Source organism: Dipodomys merriami, unplaced genomic scaffold (genome assembly GCF_024711535.1).
Source record: "Dipodomys merriami isolate MVZ:Mamm:240054 unplaced genomic scaffold, mDipMer1.0.p SCAF_2, whole genome shotgun sequence".
Taxonomy (NCBI): Eukaryota; Metazoa; Chordata; class Mammalia; order Rodentia; family Heteromyidae; genus Dipodomys; species Dipodomys merriami.
The window spans coordinates 29,103,321-29,124,094 of record NW_027203381.1 but is presented as its reverse complement, the minus strand read 5'-3'; the positions used below and the strand labels follow the sequence as shown (position 1 = coordinate 29,124,094).

General features: G+C 42.8%; 1 protein-coding gene across 2 annotated transcripts in view; it reads left to right on the top strand.

Annotated features, from left to right (window-relative positions):
* Mocos (molybdenum cofactor sulfurase) overlaps positions 1-20,117 on the top strand; it is a 47,548-nt gene extending 27,431 nt beyond the window's left edge. For both annotated transcript variants that reach the window (XM_070029312.1, XM_070029313.1), the window contains exons 9-15: positions 507-669; positions 3,298-3,376; positions 4,860-4,984; positions 7,787-7,892; positions 11,474-11,609; positions 16,179-16,283; positions 17,999-20,117. In XM_070029312.1, coding sequence (XP_069885413.1) covers positions 507-669; positions 3,298-3,376; positions 4,860-4,984; positions 7,787-7,892; positions 11,474-11,609; positions 16,179-16,283; positions 17,999-18,151 — 867 coding nt within the window. In that variant the 3' untranslated portion in view covers positions 18,152-20,117. The remainder of the gene's footprint in view (positions 1-506; positions 670-3,297; positions 3,377-4,859; positions 4,985-7,786; positions 7,893-11,473; positions 11,610-16,178; positions 16,284-17,998) is intronic.
* The last annotated feature ends 657 nt before the right edge of the window (positions 20,118-20,774 follow it).

The following is a 20,774-nucleotide window of genomic DNA, read 5'->3' as shown; positions in this document are numbered from 1 at the left end:
CCAAGCTCAGAGTTCAAGCCCCACGACCAACAACAACAACAACAAAAAAGAAAAATATGAAGAATTTTGGGAAATGTACACACCTAAAGTAGACCAACTTGATGGCTATTCTAACAGCCCCAGTTTGTTCAAGACACATGTCTAGACAGGGCTCCACTGGAGCAGAAAGATATACAGAAAGCAGGAGCCCACAGGAAGGGAGCTGGAGATCAAATAGAACAGATACCTGTTTTCCACTATAGACTCTTGCACTCTCTAAATGTCAGGCATTCATATGCCTTCCCCACCTAGAACACAAGCTGAAGAGAAGAAGAGGAGAAGCTGAAAAGAAGGCAGCTCATTCCCATGCTATCTTTTTTGCGCTGACATCTTGGTTTTATGTTCATTTCCTCCACCCCTCCTTCAGGGATATATGGAAATTCATGAACTCTGCCTGTATCTCTGCAATAATGTGAAGATTATCTTTGAAGAGCCTGGGCCTAAAACATAACCTCCCTTTTGTGTAGGTGACCAAGTGGCCTATAGGAAACCAAGGGCTGCTGTACGATCGGAGCTGGATGATTGTGAACCACAATGGGGTTTGCCTGAATCAGAAGCAGGAGCCACGGCTCTGCCTGATCCGGCCTTCCATTGACTTGCAGGAGGGGCGCATGGTCATCAAAGCCGAAGGTATCAAAAGGCTTCATTTCTACAGAGCAGCTATTGAGGGTGGTGATCACACTTTGATACAACTAAAATAATGTCCTTTTATCTACCAAATATTACACTTACCTAAAGTAAGTAAAATGGTGTCTAGAGAGACAACAGAAAGTTTGTTTCTGGGTGCTGGTGGCTCAAGCCTATAATCCTAGCTACTTAGGAGATCTCAGGCTCACAGTTCAAAGCCAGCCTGGGCAGGAAAGTCTGTGAGACCCTTATCTCCAGTTAACCACCAGAAAACTGGAAGTGGAGCTGTGGCTTAAAGTGGTAGAGTGCTAGCCTTGAACAGAACTCAGGCCCCTGAGTTCAAGCCCCACAATGAGCCCCCCAAAAAAGTTTGTTTTCCTTTTATGTTGGAAAACATCTGGAAGAGAGGTACTAATCCAACCAACCAATCAGGAAGGAAGAGGTAAATATGGCATAAGGGTGGAATATCAGCACTTTGCAGGCTGAGCAGAAGGTTCACAAGTCTAAGCCCAGCTTGATGGGCTGTGAGACCCTGTCTCTGAGTAAAGGCATGTATGTATGCATACATACATTCATACATGCATAAGAAATAAAGATGTATGTACTTGAAATGATATGATATTGTTTACACTTACATCCTTTTTCTCCTTCCCTCATTATAACATGTATTTCAGGCTTTAATATTTTCTGGCTGACTTTTTTTGTTTTTGTAAGCTGTCTAACATAGAAAAATTGAAGGCTGGGAATGTGGCTCAGTGGTAGAGAGCTGACAGTACACCAAACCCGCATTTTCAATTTTATGTAATTTTAATTAATCTGAAGAGTCACATATGGTAGTGGCTGCTATAATTGACTAGTAGGTATGGAGAACAATATAACACAATGATAACATCTGGCTTTAACATGGTCAACATGTGGCCATATTTCCTTTAGCTTCTCTTCTTATAGTTCCTCTTTCTTTATAAAAACTAAAAATAACAGTGACATTACAGATCTAGATGAAGTTCTCTGTATATCTCTCCTGGATCCTAGTCATCTTTTTTTCCCATTCCACCTACCATTGATAGAATATTCCAATTTTGGGCTGGGTGTGGTGGCACAAACATGTAACAGTAGCTACTTAGAAGTCAGGGTTAGAAGAATCAGGAGTTTGAGGCTGGCTGAGGAAAGCTAAGACCCTGTCTCAAAAACAAAATGAAACATGCTTTCTACCACATGAGGGTATGGGACAAATGGTAACGTTTGCTCAGGATGCACAAAACCCTGGGTTCAGTCTCTATTTACTGAAAAAAAAAATCTGAATTCCTCCTTAACCTGCAGCTGAACTTCTGTGCTATACCACTTTGTTTTGTTCTATATTCATGATTGTGTTTCTGGTGTTCCCATGGTTAAGTTTGCACTGGGCCAATATGCCAATATTACCAGAGTTACAAAACAAGTCTTGATACTGCAGTTTTTCCAGATCATTGGGCTGTTCTTTGTCTTTTGTGCTCCTGTAGGAATCTTAACATGAGTATATCATGTAAAAATACAAAGCAGCTTCATCACCTCTGGAGAACTCCAGTGTGCTAACCCTTTGTGGTCTCTCTTCCTCCTCTAATGCCTGGCAATCAGAAATATGTTCTCTATCACTGTAGTTTTATCCTTTTTGAGAATATAATGTAAGAATCATATGGTATGTGACTTTTTTTTTTGGTGCTGGTGGTTGTGGGGCCTTGCACTCTCGGGCACTCTCTATTTGAGCCATATCTCTCAGCCTTTTTGCTCTGATTATTTTTGAGACAGAGTCTCAACTGGCCTAGAACATGATTTTCCTATTTATGTGTCCTGCCACAGTTTGGATAACAAGTGTGCTCTACCATGCCTAGCTTTTATTTGTTAAGATGGAATTTTACAACCTTTCTGCCTGGGCTGGCCTGGAACCATGATGCTCCTTGACCTCAGCCTCTAAAGTAGTCAGGATTATAAGCATGAGCCACACACAGTTGGCTATGGTACCCTTTATTCAAGATCATATACCCAGGATATTAACATTTAGTTATTTTTTATAGAATACATGTTATACACACACACACACACACACACACACACACACACACACACACACACACACACACACACACACACACACACACACACAGGGAAAATGAATAGTTCTCCATCCCCATTGACCTAGAATCTTTTAAAAAAGCAGTTCTGGTGATCAGTACAGGGATCCAATTTGATGTTGACTCCCAGGGCCAATGAGAGTTGACACTCTATGCTGATATCTTTATAGCTTGAGCTTATATGCCTGTCTGTCCATTTCTAAAGAATAGCATAGAGAACGATGATCTCAGCATGTGAAGTCATGTGGAACAGAATAATGTTTCCAAGTCCTTTACAGAGCATCCCTGGGTCTGTGAATGTGATGGCTCCAGTGTATGATCTTCCATGAGAAAGAGATTCAAGGCACCAGCTGTGGGTGGTACAGATAATGAGGAAGAAAATCGCCATGTTATAATGACACTTTTGCGATCGAACCAAATTCCAGTGCCATTCAGAGTCTTACATATCTACGGATAATGAGTTTTGACTTACACAGATGCTCATTTATATGATGATAGATGTGTCTTTATCTTTGTTCATTAGGGATGGAGCCTATAGAAGTACCTCTTGAGGAAGCCAGTGGACGGGCTCAGATTTACCAGAGCAAAGTGTGTGCAGACAGGTGAGACTGTGAAGTGGCCATGGTAGCACAGAGGGAAGAAAGCATGGCTTTGGCTGACCTGTTCTTTGTCAAATCTTCCATCTATTGGATGTGGATCCCACTCCCTTCTCAAGCCTGTACTAAGTGCTCCCTCTTCCTGAATATATAACACCACAGGTCTCATTTCCCTTCCCCTGAGTATGTCCATTTGACTGTCTATCTCTCTCTTTAACCAGGGAAGACTCTTTTCTCACACATAGAAGCCAGGCCCTTTCTTTCCATTTACCCTGCTATATTCATCTCCTCCCCAATGTCCTATTTATTTTCAATCCCTCCTTGAGCAGTCCTTGTACAGCCTGAGATGGTGCTGCATGCAGAGTGTGGGGTGGGAGGAAGTGGCTTGCAGGCAACGGTTTGGGGGCCATAAACTTTCAGCAGGTGGTGGGGATAGAGTAGTTGGATCCAGGTGAACATGAGAAGGCCAGCTAAGCACTTACGTTAGCACACAGGTGAGATGAGATACAGGCTTGCACCAGGGTCGGGGCAAAAATCAGGCCCCAGACATACAGTCTGGAAAGAGGTTTACCTGATTGAACTGAGGGATTGGATGAGGATAAGACGTTATCAAGATATCCCTCAAGTTTCTAAAGTGGAACACAGAGGTGATAACTTGTAAGTTAGGTATCAGAGAGTTACGAATCTCATCTGGGTTGCTAATGATAAATTACCTGCTAATATCTAGGAAATGTGAGTGGAGTTAAGTATAATAGCATTTCTATTTTATTTATTTATATCTTTTTATTTTTGGTGATCCTGGAGTTTGAACTCAAGGCCTTGGATTTGCTGGGTAGGTGCACTATTGCTTGAGACACACCCCTAGCCCTTTATGTTTTCTTTATTGGGGGATAGGAGCTTGAGTTTTTGCCCAGTTAAGCCTCTTTTTGCCCAGTTAGTCCTCTTGATTTCTACCTCCCAACTGGCTAGGATTATAGGCATGAGTCACCATGGCCAGTTTCTATGTTATTTTTTTAATTTTCATATTGACAAGGTGATGGGGGGGCGGTTCCTGTTCCATAGGTAAGACAATAAGCACATTTGTTTTTAATCATCATTACCTCATCCCTCTTTATCTCCCACTTACCCCTCTCCCCCACAAGTTGTAATGTTCATATCTCACATAGTGTCAAGTGAGTATCAATGTTGCTGAGGTTCATCCATTGTTCTGCTGTTTCTGTGATTCCCTTTCTCTTTCATTTATTGCATTGTCTATTATGCAAAACCCGAGCTACAAAAAGCTAAGGAGGATTTTGCAAAGCTTTTGATCTTGTCTGAAAGCTTCCTGCAAGCCCACAACACAGGTCTTCTTGTGACTTGTAAATCTCCCTTTCACTCCTGCCACCTTCTCCCAGAGTCTCATGTAATATTCTGTCATTTTAAATTGCATCTTAAATTATTGAAGAAGCACTATGTAAAACTTCACCCCTCCTTTTCTACCCCCATCCAGGGTAAATACTTTTGACTGTGGAGAAGAAATTTCAAAATGGTTGTCCAAGTTTTTTGGCCGTCCATGTCATTTAATCAGACAGAGTTCAAACTTCCAACGAAATGCCAAGAAGAAACATGGGAAAGGTATACATTTGGCATGGGTTCTTGTAAGAGTGGGGGACCCTGGCTTGTTCATGTGCAGAAAGCAGGGGTGGTCAGCCTTCTGCAGAAAGAGCTAGAGTAGCCCCAGGACTACGTGACAAGTGGGCTCCACAGCCCCTTAGGAGCCCCTGGAGGGTATAGGCCAACGATCTCACCTTTGTTCAAACCTTCTGCCTCAGAGTTCTGTGTGTTTAGAAGTATAATTCAGGGTGGTTTTCTTTTTGTGATATTGGGGTTTGAACTCTGGGCCATGTGCATGTTATGGAATACTCTATCACGTGAGCCAGTCCCCCCTACTCCTTCTTGCTTTAGTTTGATTTTTTAGATGAGGTCTTGTGGTTTTACCATAGCCAGCCTCCGATCACAAGTCTCCCAAGTAGTGGGAGGCATATGCCTATACACAACTCTGTTTGAATTTTTAAAAGAAAGTTTGCTCTGTTCTCAGATTATATCTGAAAAGAAGAAAACCATTTCTAGCTTTTAGCATGGTCACCAAGCTGCCAAAGATGGCAGCTTTCCAGATCCTGGGGTTCCCTGGTGCCTCAACTTGTAGAGTTTGAAGTACTTATAAGAGGTTTGATGTTTTCCCATCATAAGCAATTGTCGGGATGTAATAAGAGGGAGGAGAGGCTGGGGAGGAGGGGTACGTATGCCCCCGATGAGCACTTCTCAGGGATGAGAACTCAGGGAAAATTTGAAACTGGAAAGTTTTGGAACATCCCTTGTAGTTCAGTGTGGCAGATGCATCAAAGCAGGAGACTTGGAGAGCAAAGGAGTCCTGGTGGATGATGAGGGCCTGAATGGGACAAAATTAGTGAGTGTAGAGGAGAGAAGAAAGCAGAAAGCCTGTCACTGGCACAATACAGGATCAGAGTGTGAGCTTGTGACTATACTTCAAGGATGTCACTTAGGGGACAGAGCACTTCCTCTCTAAGCCTGTCTTGTCTTTAGTCATTTTGGGGAATCTGCATTTAAAATAGAATAATTATTAAAGATAGTATTAGCCACATGCTGAACCTCCTTCATACAATTTTAAATTATCTATTTAAAAAATAGTTTAGACAGTTGCAAAATATGGGACTTCTAGCATATTCAAAAGGGACAGCACCCTGGCCCTGAGCAGCCTCATTACTGGCTCAAAAAAGAAAAAGAAAAAAAAAAAGATTTTATTCTTTCCCTTTTTTTCTTAAGCTTGAATTTATTTTCCACTTCCTCAGTTGAATTTTGTGTTATGTTATATATTTTATGCTTAGAAATCTTTTAGTGATCACCTTTTTATAATTTTATAAAACTAAACTATAGACTAAAATGTATAAAAAGGTTTGCAGTTTGCTTGGACCAGTAAGGTCCAGACTGATTTTTTTATTTTTGCCAGTTTTCAGGCTTGAACTCCATCTCAGGCTTTCATGTCTGGGCTGGCTTTGAACCTCAATCCTCAGATTTCATTCTCCTGAGTAGCTAGGATTATAGGTATTAGCCCCCAGTTTCCTGCTAGACTGAGTTCTTATAATGTTAATAGTAACTAGTATACAAATGTATTGTATACAAATGCATACATTTGAATGTATTTAAATGTATACAGTACACTTAGAAGAAAATAATTATTAAACATAAAGAGTAAAAATAGTTAAAAAATAGAAGATAATAGTTGAAATCTCTTACTGAGCTCCTGGATCATTCATACCCATGAATGACTGTCTACTATGGCCAAACTTACCAGTGCCTGACATCTCTATCTCCTGAGAAATCTTGTTGAAGTGAGAAAGAGCTGGGGAAAGAAGGAGTTTGGTTAATACACAGTCACACAAATCTCTCCTTGAAGGTCTATGAGCAGAGCACAGGGATCTAACATGAAAATCCCTTTCATCATCTGTCACTTGATGATTTAATTAGCTTCTGCAGTTCTGTGGCTAGCAAATACTTGGAATCCATCTGACCCACAGGAAGATCATTGGCCTGGGCTTTGCAGACTTTTTATTTTCTCAGCTCTGGGGTTTGAATAGAGCTTTTGTCTGCCATCCTTAAGATTGTCAGAGACCTGTGGCCTTTGCTCTGTGACAGGGAAAAGGCCCTTTGTGAAGAGGCTGAGATTTGTACCCCACCCCTTTATGGGGCAGAGCCATTTTAGCAAAGATGACTGCTTTGATAAATTGGAGATGGAGAGTTTGGACATTTTTGTGCACTTGGGGGTCCACAGTCCTAATCTGGAGATGCTCAGTGGCCCCGGCCCTATCTTCCCTTTCTATCACTGTCCTGGTCAAAGACAGAAAAGACAGGCCCATGAAATGAAGCTGGTGGTAAGCTGCCAACAGCTTTGAACGGATCTGATATTTTAGTTCAATAATTTCTTTTATTTCAATGGTTTAAAATTATCTACTATTTACTTCTACAGTTGTATCTTTTTTTCCTTATTAGATTTAGAAGCTCTTTCTGGGCCTTCTGTCCTGACAAAACCCTCCTGCCTTACTTGTGTATGGGGAAGGGCCTGCCCACACTCTCCCCCTTACCTCTCCTCCTCTAAGAATTGTCTCCAAGCCTTCCTTCCTGGAAGAATTTACTTCACTTGAACATTTTATTGCTAACTTCTCTAGGTTATTTTAGAGTATTTGAGACACTCATTTTTTTTTCTGTTTCCCAAGATCCTTTGAACATTTTTGCTTTTACCAGTGGGTCATTTTTACCCCCTTGTAGATAGTGTCTAGCTTAAAATGCATATCCCTGTAAATAAGATTTATTAAAGTTCCAAGAAAGAAACTGCTCTTTTCCATGCTCCGTGGTTTTCAGATCAGTTGTCCAGCATTACTGCCTCCCTTTCTCTGGTGAATGAGGCCCAGTATCTGCTGATAAATACATCAAGTGTTATGGAACTTCAGAAGCAATTAAACACCAGGTAAGATCCAAGTATGACTATTTGCTCCTAGAAGTTGGCCTGGCACTCAGCTGGAAAAGAAAGATCTGAGCATCAATGAGTTCAGACTCTCTAGTAACACATGAGAAACTGAGGCTCAAAGAACTCAGAAAACTCCCAGTTCCCATGAATCTTGCTGAGGTTTAGCTTTAAAAAAAAAATCATCTGTGCTAGTCAATGTATTAGTTACTTCTGCATGCTTGTGACAAGATACTCAAGAGAAAACTAAAAGGAGGAACAATTTATTTGGTCTCATAATATCAGAGGTGTCAGTCCATCATGGTGGAGAGGGTGTGATGCAGCTGAATAGCTCACTCATGGCAGCCAGGGGGAGGAGAGAGAGAGAGAGAGGAGAGAGAGAGACAGAGAGAGAGAGAGAGAGAGAGAGAGAGAGAGACAGACAGACAGACAGACAGACAGACAGACAGAGACAGAGTCAGAGACACAGAAACAGAGAGAGACAGGGACAGTGACACAGAGAGACAGAGAAGCAAGGAGAAGCAAAGTAAGGGAGAGAGAGGGAGAGGAGAGAGGGAAAGAGAAAGGAGGGAGGGAAGGAGTGGAGAACTGGGACAAGATACTTCTAAGGGCCTGTCCTCACTGACTCTACTTCCTCCAGCTAAATCTACCTCTTAAAATTTCTATAACCTCCCAGCTGGGGTCCAAACGTTCAAAACCTGAGACTCTGGTGATGGGGAGATAGCTCACATTCAAGTCATAATAATCAACTTAGTACTAACATAATAAAGACCTTAGACAATGCATAGGTTTATTTTGACTCACAGTTTTAGGGGTTTCAATCTGTGTGGAGTTGATCCCATTCCTTTGGGTCTGTTGTGGCAATATACTGGCAGGAGTGTTTGGTGGAGCACAACCAGCCGCCTCATGATGGAGGAACAAAGAAAAATAAAAACCCAGAAAGAGATGAAGTCCCACAATCTCCTTCAGACTATCCCCTTGTGGCCCAAAGACCTTCCCCTAGGCCCCACCTTCTAAAGTTTCCTCCAGCTCCTGATGGCACCATGCTGGGGCTGAGCCTTTCTCCCATGACATTTGAGAACGTTTCAGATCCCAACTGTAGTGTCTTCCATTGATTCTTGTTGACATTCTCAGTGGAGAATGCCTAGCTTTTTTTTTTTTTTTTTTTTTTTTAGTCATCCCATTTTCTAACTTTGTTTAAATTGAATTGCCACCACTTGACCCAGTTTCATTGCCTACACTCCCACTGTCCCCCAGGAGCCATGTCCTACTTCATGCAGTCATTTTCAGCTGAAAAAGAGCGGGTATGAAAGCATTTAAAGTTAATTGCCGGTGAGTTTTATTTTATTGGATAGAATGTTTACTCCTATCTGTTCACTCTCACCCAGTGCTCTTCCAAGGGCCCAGATTTTAGGAGGTCATTTAGGATCAGATTGGGCTAATAACCCTCTTACTGCTCTTTAGAGGAAATTGAAGTCCCCAGTTAAGCAGGCAATTAGGGAAACTTACCCAGCTGTTTTGTCAGAGCCATGAGGGACACATGCTCCTCATTTTTACTCCATGGCCTATGGGACCAACCCTGGAACCTCCGCTGACTCTCATATGCCGTATATGTTTGTACACTCTAGAAAACATATATAAACACAGCATTTAACAGTGGCCAAGGTCGTCTCCTCAAGACTTTGTAATAATTTTGGGTTTGTAGTCTTTTGTAAAAACATACGCTCATATTCCTTGCTGCAGGTCAGCTTGTTCTTGGGAGAGGAATTGTGTTGCACCTGCAATTGAATGAGGGGCCCTTATTTTTTTTTTTTTTAGTTTTTTTTTTGTGCTGGTTTTTGGGCTTGAACTTAGAGCTTGGGCACTGTCTCATTACTTTTTAGCTTAAGGCCCGGGCTCTACTACTTTAGCAACTGTTCCACTTCTGGCTTTTTGGTGGTTAATTGGAGGTAAGAGTCTCATGACTTTGCTGCCTAGGCTGGCTTTGAACCATGATCCTCAGATGTCAGCCTCCTGAGTAGCTAGGATTATAGGTGTGAGCCACTGGCACCCAGCAAGGGTGTCTCCTCCTGGGACACCCCAGCCAGGAGAAAGGAGGTCTGTTGTGTTTTGGAAGTCTTCATGTGGAAAGATAGGAAGTAAGGGACAGACTTGTTGCAACCCTAATCTCTACCAGGAGAGGGCAACATTTCCCACCAGCTGATTGAGGGTAAGACTGCCAAATACGGCAGGTAAGAGGGACAGAGCCCAATAACGTATTTATAGTTCATTGGGACACTGGCTTTTTTTTTCTTTATGCCCTATTTGCTGATTTGATGGATTCTCATTTACATAGCTCTGGACACAAAACTTCCTCTTTTACTATACACAAAGGAAGCCTATACAACCCAGAAAGTAAAAAAGCAGAAAGACTGGAAAATACTAACCTTCTCACTTCAGATGACCCTTGTAGGTGACCCTTGTAGATTATGGGAGCTACATATAACTCATTGCAAAGCTGTAAATTATGCTGGTCTCTGGCTGTTCACACACCCTTGACCATTTGGGAGGCAGAACTTTGACAACAGTGCTTCCTGAGCATGTGGATTCTTAGTTTTGTCTTCAGGACAAATTCTACCATGCTCAAGGATCCTCTTGGACGGTACAAATTTAAAACATTTTAGGGGTCTGGGGCTTTGACTTGGCAGTAGAATACTTGCCAAGTATGCATAGGGTACTAGGTTTTGTCCCCAATACTGCAATCTCAGTACCTAGGAGGCAGAGGCAGCCAGGGTTGTCTTGGAAGATCCTGTCTCAAAACCAGAAACAAAAACAAAACTAAGTACACCAAGTGCAATTTAGTGAAACTTTTACAGATGTACGCACTCACGTAATAGTGCTAGTAGGGTATGTATCCCAGAAGCCAGTAGGAATTGTATCCTCTTTTAGTCGACTCCATTGACGATCACCTCTATTCAGACTTCTTCACCTTTCATACACTCAACCTCACAGGGCCGTATAGTGTGTTTCTTTGTTGGGAGGCCCCGAAGACCTATGTTCAGGGTGAGGTGGGAGATTCACGGAGGTACAGAGGCCATTTTGTAGAACTTCATGGAAGGAAACAAAAGTGTAAAACAAGAATGGCAAAAATATCAAATGTTGGCTAAAACTGAAACCAGGATGGAAGTGAAGGATATTATCCTCTATCTTTCTCTATGATGTTTTAATATCCAAAAGAACATGTGGTCTTGGCTCTTTGTAGGTCCTTGAGACCTACAGTCTGTTAAGGGCTCTTTAAATCCCACTTCACAAAATGGTGATGTGTCTCAGAAATTCACTCTTTTCTTTGGTTTCCAACTCCTCCATTTCCACAGCTAAGATCTATTCACCCTTTGCCTGACTCTTTTGGGCTTTTCTCTGGCTCTTGATGTGTCTTTAACCAATGGCTACACAGTCGTAAATAACACTTATGTGTGTTTTGACCATCCAGGGCCAGAGTAGAGTTGATAAAGTCAGGCAGCACACAGCAGACACGTTGAATTATTATATCATGACTTTATCTGTCATCTTTCCCCCTCACACTGGTCTTGGTATGTCTGAACCAGCGATGAGAATGGAAAAAAAGAATTCACCATGGAAGATCTCAACTCACGTTTCCGGGCCAATATTATCATGAATGGAACAAGGGCGTTTGAAGAAGAGAGATGGGACGAAGTTTCAATTGGCTCTTTGCATTTCCAGGTAAGTTCCACATAATTTTATAATCCTTCCTCAAGGCAAGTCATTGATGATTGGCCCCAACCCCCAAACCTTCCCATCTCCAACCTTAGGCTCTGACCACCCACATCTCAGTATTCTGGGACACCTGTTGGACAGTTCCATCCCTTCTCCCTGTGAGGGTGCAGCATGAAGTTTCCTGCACACAAAGAGAATGTGCCCTGTGCACAGACCCAAGGGCTCTGTGCTGCACCCATGCCCCAGACTGTCTAGACTTCAATCTTCCTTAGAATACTTGTGTCTATGAGAACTCATCCTCCTGACCCTTGCTGTGCTTTGTGGCTGTGTGGAGGTCCTCCGTGTCCATGGCTGAGCCTCTTTTCTCCCTCCTCCTCCTTTTCTGCCCTTGATGATGGTTAGGGAGGAAATGGTGGTCAGAGATAAAGCCTCCAATGCCATCTCTCCCCTGGCTTTAGGCTCCCAAGACTTCACCATGGCCTTCAGCTACCTGAGGAAAGGGACAAAGTGTTAGACTACAATCTGTACTCCTCATGTGATTGACAAAGTCCCCAGAAATTATACCCTGCTGGTCTTTCTTAGCTTATCGCTCCTTTAATACTGTGCATCTGATATTGATCTTTTCTCCATCCTTGTAACAAGCCACCCTTCCTGCGTCAGTGCCTTTGCCCTTGCTTTCCATTCTGCTTGGCATGATGCTCCATTCAGTAGTCACCTCCTTGGAAGATGATCTATCACACAGTCACACTAGGAACAAACTGCTTATCTCTCCAGAGCATATAAGGGTGCAAAGACATATGATCAGATTACTTCTTGAAGTATCATATTAACATCCTAGTGTGTATGTAATAGCACACAAGAAGTGTACTTGTGCTACATTCATACCATGCAGTCCTAGGCAGGGTTCAAAGCCAGCTTGAGCAGGAAAGTCTATGAGACTCTTATCTCCAATTAACCCAGAAAAAAAGCTGGAAGTAGAGCTGTGAATCAAGTGGTAGAATTCCAGCCTTGAGCAAAAGAAGCCCAGGGACAGCTCTCAGACCCTGAGTTCAATCTTCAGTACTAGCACACAAAAAGGTACATTTTGATAGTCCTCCATGTAAGGCAGGGCAGGAAAGCAGTTTTCTCGGATATCATCAAGTCATAAATACTTGTATGCCTGTTGGTTTAATCTCATTTATGGAGATTGACCCTTAAAAACTTCCACATAGGAAAGATAGCTGTGAGTTAAGATTTTACCTGCCAGATGATTGACCGTAGGCAAGCACCAAAAACAGGTTCTGTGGCATCAATGGAGAGGAGTTTAGCACACACACCAGGTCAGGGGAATTCCAGGCCATCCACGGTAGAAGCTGCATGCGGGAGGCTGAGGTGGCCGTAGCTCAGGCATGGAAGAATGTCCCTGTGTGTTGTGCATCCACACCAGAGCAGGTATTTTGGCTGTGTGCAGTTCCACACCATACACGGTGTGGGGTGGCTCACGACTCCTTAGTACACCTGTCTGTGAGGATGGAGAGGAGAGAGGACTTGCTCAGGATCCTCTCTTCTAATTCACTGCATTTCGGTGTCATTTTACTCCTTTTTCAATGAACAATGTGGGCTAGAAAGTAAGTGTTTACGATAGCAGTAAATCAAAGTACCAGAAGAATGTTTAAAAGGGATTTTTAAAAAGCTTGTCTTCTTTGTGTTGGTATTTGAAGAGAGTCTGGAAAATGTCCCTTCTTTACCACTTTCAGGACTTATTATTATTTGATCAGTTGTAGGGCTTGATACTGGCCTGGACACTGTCCCTTAGTTCACCACTTTAAGCCACAGCTCTACTTCCAGTTTCTGTTGATTAACTGGAGATAAGACTCTCGCAGACTTTCCTGCCCAGGCTGGCTTTGACCTGGGATCCTCAGGTCTCAGACTCCTGAGTAGCTAGGAATACAGGCGTGAGCACCGGCGCCAGGCTTGAAGAATTATTTGAAGAGGACCTTTCCAACAAAGTGACAGCAGGTTTAAAGATATTGTTGAATGAGTGGCAACTGGAGCCTGAGCTAGGGCCTGGTGGGTGGTTTAGGGTCCTGCCATTTTCAGGACAGAAAAGCTGAGAAGTTTTTGGATACAGAGCTGCCCTTGTTCCCATTTTATTGCATGTGTAACAGTGATAGTTTCCACTATGGGGTGTGTGTGTGTGTGTGTGTGTGTGTGTGTGTGTGTGTGTGTGTGTGTGTGTGTGTGTGTGTGTGTGTGTGTGTGTGTGTGTGTGTGTGTGTGTGTGTGTGTGTGTGTGTGTGTGTGTGCGCGAGTTCTGGGGCTTGAACTTGGTGCTGTCTCTGAGTTTCTTTTGTGTTCAAGGCTAGTGCTCTCTCACTTGAGCCACAGTTCCACTTCTGGATTTTTGGTGTTGAATTGGAGATGAGAGTCTTAGGAACTTTTCTTGCCCAGGATGGCTTTAAACCGAAATCCTTAGATCCCAGCCTCCCTGAGTAGCTAGGATTACAAGCATAAGTCACTGGCGCTCAGTTTCCACTTTTGAGCTCTATTGAGAGCCAGACCTGGGTTTGACATCTTAGCCCAGTGTCTAGGATCCTCATTAAATCCAGCTAAGCTGCTGGAGGAGGAAGCAAGGCTGAAGAGGTCACAGGTCCGCCCGGCCATCGCAAGCCGGTGCTGTCACAACTCCATTATGGCATCCTTTGCTGCCTAAGTGGCTTGGGAATCTTGAGTCTCTATTTCTATTGTTTAAATGTTCTGAGCCAGGGTGACAGTGTGACAGAAACGAAAGTGACAGGAACAAGCCAAGGACACGTCCAGATTAGCTGAGGGTTTCTAATTTCAGTGCACAATTGGTATTCACCTACAACTGAGCAGAAGAGAAAAATTGTTAGAGAAAATCCACTAGCTGGGCCTGAAGGCCCATGCCTGTCCTCTCAGCCACTCAGGAGGCTGAGGAAGGAAGGTCACTTCAGTCTAGGAGTTCTTTGCTAGCCTGGGCAACACAGGAAGAGTAAGACTCTGTCTCAAGACAAAAGAAAACATCAAGTACGTTTGTATCTTTTACATGTGAATTAACGAATTATCTCATTACTGCTAAGGTAGAACTACCCCTCTCCTTTCTATATTTATGAGATGTTTTGTTATTATAAAATGGTAGACCACTCATTATTGATGTTCTGCCCTCTTTGTCTATATCAAACAGCTGTTACTGTGTTTTTCTTTTTCTCTATTATTATTATTATTATTATTTTGTGCTGGTCCTGGATCTTGAAATCAGGGCCTGGGCACTGTTCCTGAGCGTCTTTGCTTAAGATTAGCACTCTACCACTCAAGCCACAGTTCCACTTTCAGTTTATTGATGGTTAATAAGAGTCTCACAGACTTTTCTGCCCTGGCTGGCTTTGAACTACAAACCTCAGATATCAGCCTTCTGAGTAGATGGGATTATAAGTGTGAGTCACTGGTACCTGGATGTTAATGTGTTTTATGTATTGTGTTGGTGTGAGATATAGAAATGTGTACATCTCACTCTTTATAAATACACACAAATGTGTTTGCATATAGATAGATATGGATATATATGTACATCTATGCACAAAAATGTATATGATTTTATCTTCTGCTTACTTAAACTAGAAAAACAAGCATTTCTACATTTTATTTAAAGGCCTTTGTAGATAAATTATGGTCTATGTGGTTATTTATTTAGTTATTTTTTGGTACTAGAACTGGGGTTTGAATTAAGGGCTTTATGCTCTCTCATGACATTTTTTTGCTTAAGGCTGGTGCTCTGTCATTGGTGCCACAACTCTACTTCCAGCTTTTTGCTGGCGAAGTGATGATAACAGTCTCAAAGACTTCTTGCCTGGCTGGCATTAAACCTCAATCCTCAGATTCTGAGCGACTAAGATTATAGGCCCAAGTCATCAGTAACTGGCTGTGTGGTTAATGTGAATGTCTGCATGTCATTTATCATATAGAGTGATTTGCTTAGGCACTGTGCTATAAGATGTCTGTTAATAATGTGAGGATAAACCTGTGCATATGCTCTGTTTTTCTGGTTCCTTGCTTAGTTAAATTCCTAAACATGAAGTTGCTGGTCAAAGGGCAGGGCCCCATGAAGATTCTTTCTTTCTAAAGAAAGTTATTCCTATTCTTACTATTAAGTAGTTGTTTAAAGGGTTTCAATTAGGTGAGTCATATTATGAATACAGCATATCTTGTGATCAGTGTCACCTCTTCCATCATTCTCCTGAAGTTTTTTCCTGATGGCTTTTTCATAGTGGCCCAGCGCTGGCTGATTGGTGGCTTCTCTTCTGCCACTTTGGGTACTCAGTGCCTGAGTGCTGTCCTTCCTCAGATCCCCCTCATTTCCTGAGAACTGTTAAGTTTGTCACCCAGTCTTCTTTCTCTAGAGTTTGTGTGCTAACCTTGCAGCTGACAAATACTTGCGGATCTTCCCAGCATGCACTGGAAAGAAGGACTACTTTCAGGCTTGGGGTATTGGATACCTCTGTGTGATTCATCCATGCAAAGAATGAGAGTCTAGTCACTTTTGTAATGACACTGTTTTTTTCCATTCTCACCTGCCAGGTGGTGGGGCCTTGTCACAGATGCCAGATGATTTGCATTGACCAAAACACTGGGCAACGAAACCAAGATGTTTTCCAAAAACTTTCAGAGAGTCGAGAGAGAAAGGTAAGCATGATTAGAACATGTGATACTGTGTTTTAACATCTTGGTGTAGTCTTGATGCCAGAACTACACTGATAACAGGGCTGTGTAATTCTTAGCAATACATAATTTGCTATACATCCCCAAATTAATGGCTACCTCATTCTTGGCCCCATCTTATTTTCTTTCTATTCAGTTTCTTACTATCTGTTATCTTGATCACTATGTTCTCTACCACAGAGAGCCTCTGAAGAGTAAAATACCTTAGTATGAATTCAGTAGTCTTATAGATTCAGTAACCTGATTATATGCTGGTACTGGGGCCTGAACTCACAGGGCATGAGCACTGTACTGTCCCTTACCTTTATTTTTTCAAGGCTAGAGCTCTATCCCTTGAACTAAAGTTCCACTTCTGGCTTTTGAGTGGTTATTTTAGAGATAAGAGTCTCAAGGACTTCACTTTCCCAGCTAACTCTGAACTATGTTCCTCAGATCTCAGCTTCCTAAGTAGCTGAGATGGCAGGTATGAGCCACTGGTGACTGCCCAAAGCAGTTCTTAGAGCTGGAGTTGGAGGTCAGTGTAGAGCTCTAACCTAAGATATACAAGGCCCTGGGTTCAATTTCCAGGGCACGGAAGAGCAGGGTTTTGTATGGTATTTAATTTACACAGATCTCTGTACAGATGTCAATTAGGTATACAGAACAATTCTGTTTGAATGCTATACCAACATGTCTGCCCAGTTGGGGGCTGAAATAACTGAGAATGTGGGACCTTGAGCCTACCTTATACTGGTTTCCTGGAGAGGGGATGGGTAGGAACAAACAATACTGTCCATGGAAGTATGATTTCTCAGCATCACTGTAATTCTTACATGCACAATCAAAAACACTAGATAGACAAAGTTGACAAGAGAGTACAAGAAGTCCTGTGTACTCTTACCCTGTGTACAAAAATCTTGAGGAACTGACTAGCTAACTAACTAACTAGTACCTAGGTTGGAGCAAGAGAGCATTCCCAGACTTATTCGCGGGACCATTTTTTTTTCCCTATGGGTCATAGAGCTTGAACTCAGAGCCTAAGCACTGTCTCTGAGCTCTTTCTTGCTCAAGGCTAGTTGTCTACCACTTTTAGCATCACTTCCAGTTTTCTGGTGGTTAATTGGAGGTAAGAGTCTCATGAACTTTACTGCCTGGGTTGGCTTTGAACCACGATCCTCACATCTCAGCTTCCTGAGTAGTTAAGATTATAGGCATGAGCCACCAGCACCTGGACCTGGGACCATTTTTATGTCCTCCTAAGGGCTCTCCTTTGCGGGGAGTGGTTTATAATAAACTTTTGCTTTGGCGGTACTAGGATCTGGACTCAGGACTTTATGCTTGTTAGGTGAGCACTCTACCACTTGGGCCATACACTCAGCCCCTTTTAGCTTTAGTGATTTTTCAAGGTAGGGTCTTATAGTTTTGACTCATAACATAATCCTCCTGCCTGTGGCTACTGTCATAGTAGCTGGGATCACAGACATGTACCACCACCTCTGGCTTACTGATTGAGATGGGGCTTTGCTAACATTTTGCCCGGGCTGGCTTTCAACCTTGATCCTCCTGATTGCCACCTGTGACTTCCATGTTTCAGTCCATATTCTTAGAGATGTGACTTCATTTTAGTTGAATATTATTATTTACACAATTATTGAATTTCTAACTGAGCCTTTCTTGTTGTCACTGTTGTTCATTGACAGGTTAACTTTGGCGTGTACCTGATGCATACGTCTTTTGAGTCCTCAGCTCCACGTTTCCTGTCTGTGGGATCTCAGGTGCTCCCTGTGGTGAAGGAGGATGTGGAATGCCAGAGTTCACCTGCTGCCCAGAGACACCAGGGCCGTACCTCCTAAAGTGTTTGCTACATGCGCTCAACTTTCTCTTTCACAGTGATTGCTACTATTGTTGAGATCTGCAGCTTGATTCAGTAGATGGCGGACAGTACGTTTTCTTGGGTGGGAACACATGCTGCACCTGCACTTTTCACTCTGCACATGTACCAGAACATGCTAAGAAAAAGTGCTCCTGAGGCCTCCCGACTGAAGGCTTATGCTCACGCCTTGTGGAGCTGCCATATGAATTTGAAGAATGATCCGTTATAGTCAGGTGATGTTTATAGGCGGGCTCATGGGGACTGTTAACCAACTCTAAGTCCCTCAGCTGTCACGTTCTTAGAATCTTTATGCTCTCATCCACTTCTCTGTGCTGAGGAATGGGGGCCTCAGCCACTTCTGTTGAAAATAGAAGAAGTGAATGGGGGTCTGCTCAGAGGCTCAGAGGGAGATTTCACCACATTCCTCAGATATTTATATTTTGAGTAGAGGCACAAGGTAATAATCTCTTCTCATTTTTCTTCCTCGCTGGAGCCACCAATCTTGTTGCCTTCTGAGTTGACACATGAGAAAGTTACAATCAGTGTCATGTAATGTAAGCAGTGCTCTCATAGAGCTTATGGGATAGTATTGGTCCCTCTATACAAAAACATCCAAATCCTAGTCCAGAGACAAGTGTGAAGTTGAAGGACACCATCTGTACCACTGCTGACCAATGCTTTAGTTGAATATGTCCAGGGAGTATCAGACAGCCTACTTGGGATTGTGGTGATACTGAGGTCCCAAAAGTTCTCTCTGTGACTCCAATGCTGTCATGTGGAACAATTAGAGAACGCATGTTGCTTCTGCCATTGCTCTGCCAGTGTCCTTCTGAAGCTTGCTCATGTGTGGACAAAGTGTATGAACCCTGCCTTCTTCAGTACCATCTGCCTAGACTATTTGTCCAATCTCTTCTCTTCTCCAAGATCTAGCTCCCCACCGTCCGCAGCACTTCCTAAGCCAGTGCCACTGTCACTGGGCTGTTCAATTGTTCAATGTGCCAGGCCCAGGCTTCCTTGTCCTTATTCAGAGCCCATGGATTCAGACAACTTGTTGCACCGTTGCATCTATGGGAGGTGGTGCTGCTGCCTGCAGAACATAGGATAGGAACCACGAGGCTTGCTCTGCTCCCCAGGGCTGTTGAGATAGAGCCTGATCCTTGTGCCCTCTTCTGGCATGCAGAATGAAGGGTAAGAAGTGCACCTCTGATTCTGTGCTTCCTGAGGTCAATTAAAGAGGTGGTAAATGAAGGTAGCTATGGGTTTTATGACTTTGAAGTGTTTGTTAAAAACTCAGTGTCTAGCTGGGTGCTGGTAGCACAGACCTACAATCCTAGCTATTCAGAAGACTGTGATTTAGATGACAGTGGCTTGAAACCAGCCTGGGCAGAAAGTCCAAGAAATACCAGATCTAAAATAACTAGCAAATGGGAATTGTCAGAACTGAACCTCTTCCAGAACCTGACTGCAGGTCATCATGCGCTTGTCCTCTTCAGCGTCTGGTGGGATGTAGATGTGAGCACTGCTTGCTGGCTTTACCCAGTTGCTCAGGCCACTATCCTATAGAAGGATACTTCCGAGAAGGCCCACTGCATCACTTTTTCAAGACCTTATGTTGACAGTTGCAGCCTATGAGACACAATGGAAGCCAAACCAAAATTTCATCATCTGTGTCAACATATTTTCAGGTACAAAAAGACAAGGGTGTTCTATTCAGTCCTGCATCCATGTGGTGCTTTGCAGTTGACACTTTTGCAACTGGTTTTAAACATTTAGATGTAAACTTTCTCCTTTGCAGCACAATTACTTAATCATCTACTTAAAATTACTAGCATTGGTCTATCTCCAGGATACCTTAAGTGCCATGAGATCAGGATTTCCTCCTATTTGGTTCAACAGTGTATCCTTAGTGTTGGCAGATAATAAATGTTCAGTAATTTTTTATTGTTGACTGCTGGTATTTATTTAAAATAGATATTATTGTTAAAATGAATCCATCAATTGATTTAGTTTATTAATTACATTTATATGGTTTATTAATTTAAAATTAGACTGTCATATTTAATTTAATTATTTTATTTTTGTCAGTTGTGGGGCTTGAACTCTGGGCCTGGTGCTATTCCTTAGCTCTTCAGCTCAAGGCTAGCATTCTACCCTTTGAGCCACAGCGCCACATCTGGCCTTTTCTGTTTGTGTGGTGCTGAGGAATCAAACCCAGGGCTTCATGCATGCAAGGCAAGCACTCTACCACTGAACCACCTTCCCAGCCCAGACTGTCATATTTAAAATCTATAATGTCCCCCAAAGCCCAATCTGTGAAAGGCTTGCTGGGGGAAACTAAGAGGTAGGGCCTCATGGGAGTTGGTAGGTCATGGGCGGGGGTGGGGTGGGGTGGGGGGTCGCGGCACATTTGAAATGGATTGTGTCTTCATCACTTTTTGCTCCAAAGCCATAAGGGAAGCAGCTTTGCTCTGCCATGAACTTCCTCTGTGATGTTCTGCCCCACCCCAGGCCCAAAGTAACAGGGTAAAGTGATTGAGGATGGAAACCTCCAGAAACAGTGAACCTTTTCTCTTTATAAGTTAATTGCTCCAAGTATGTATTAT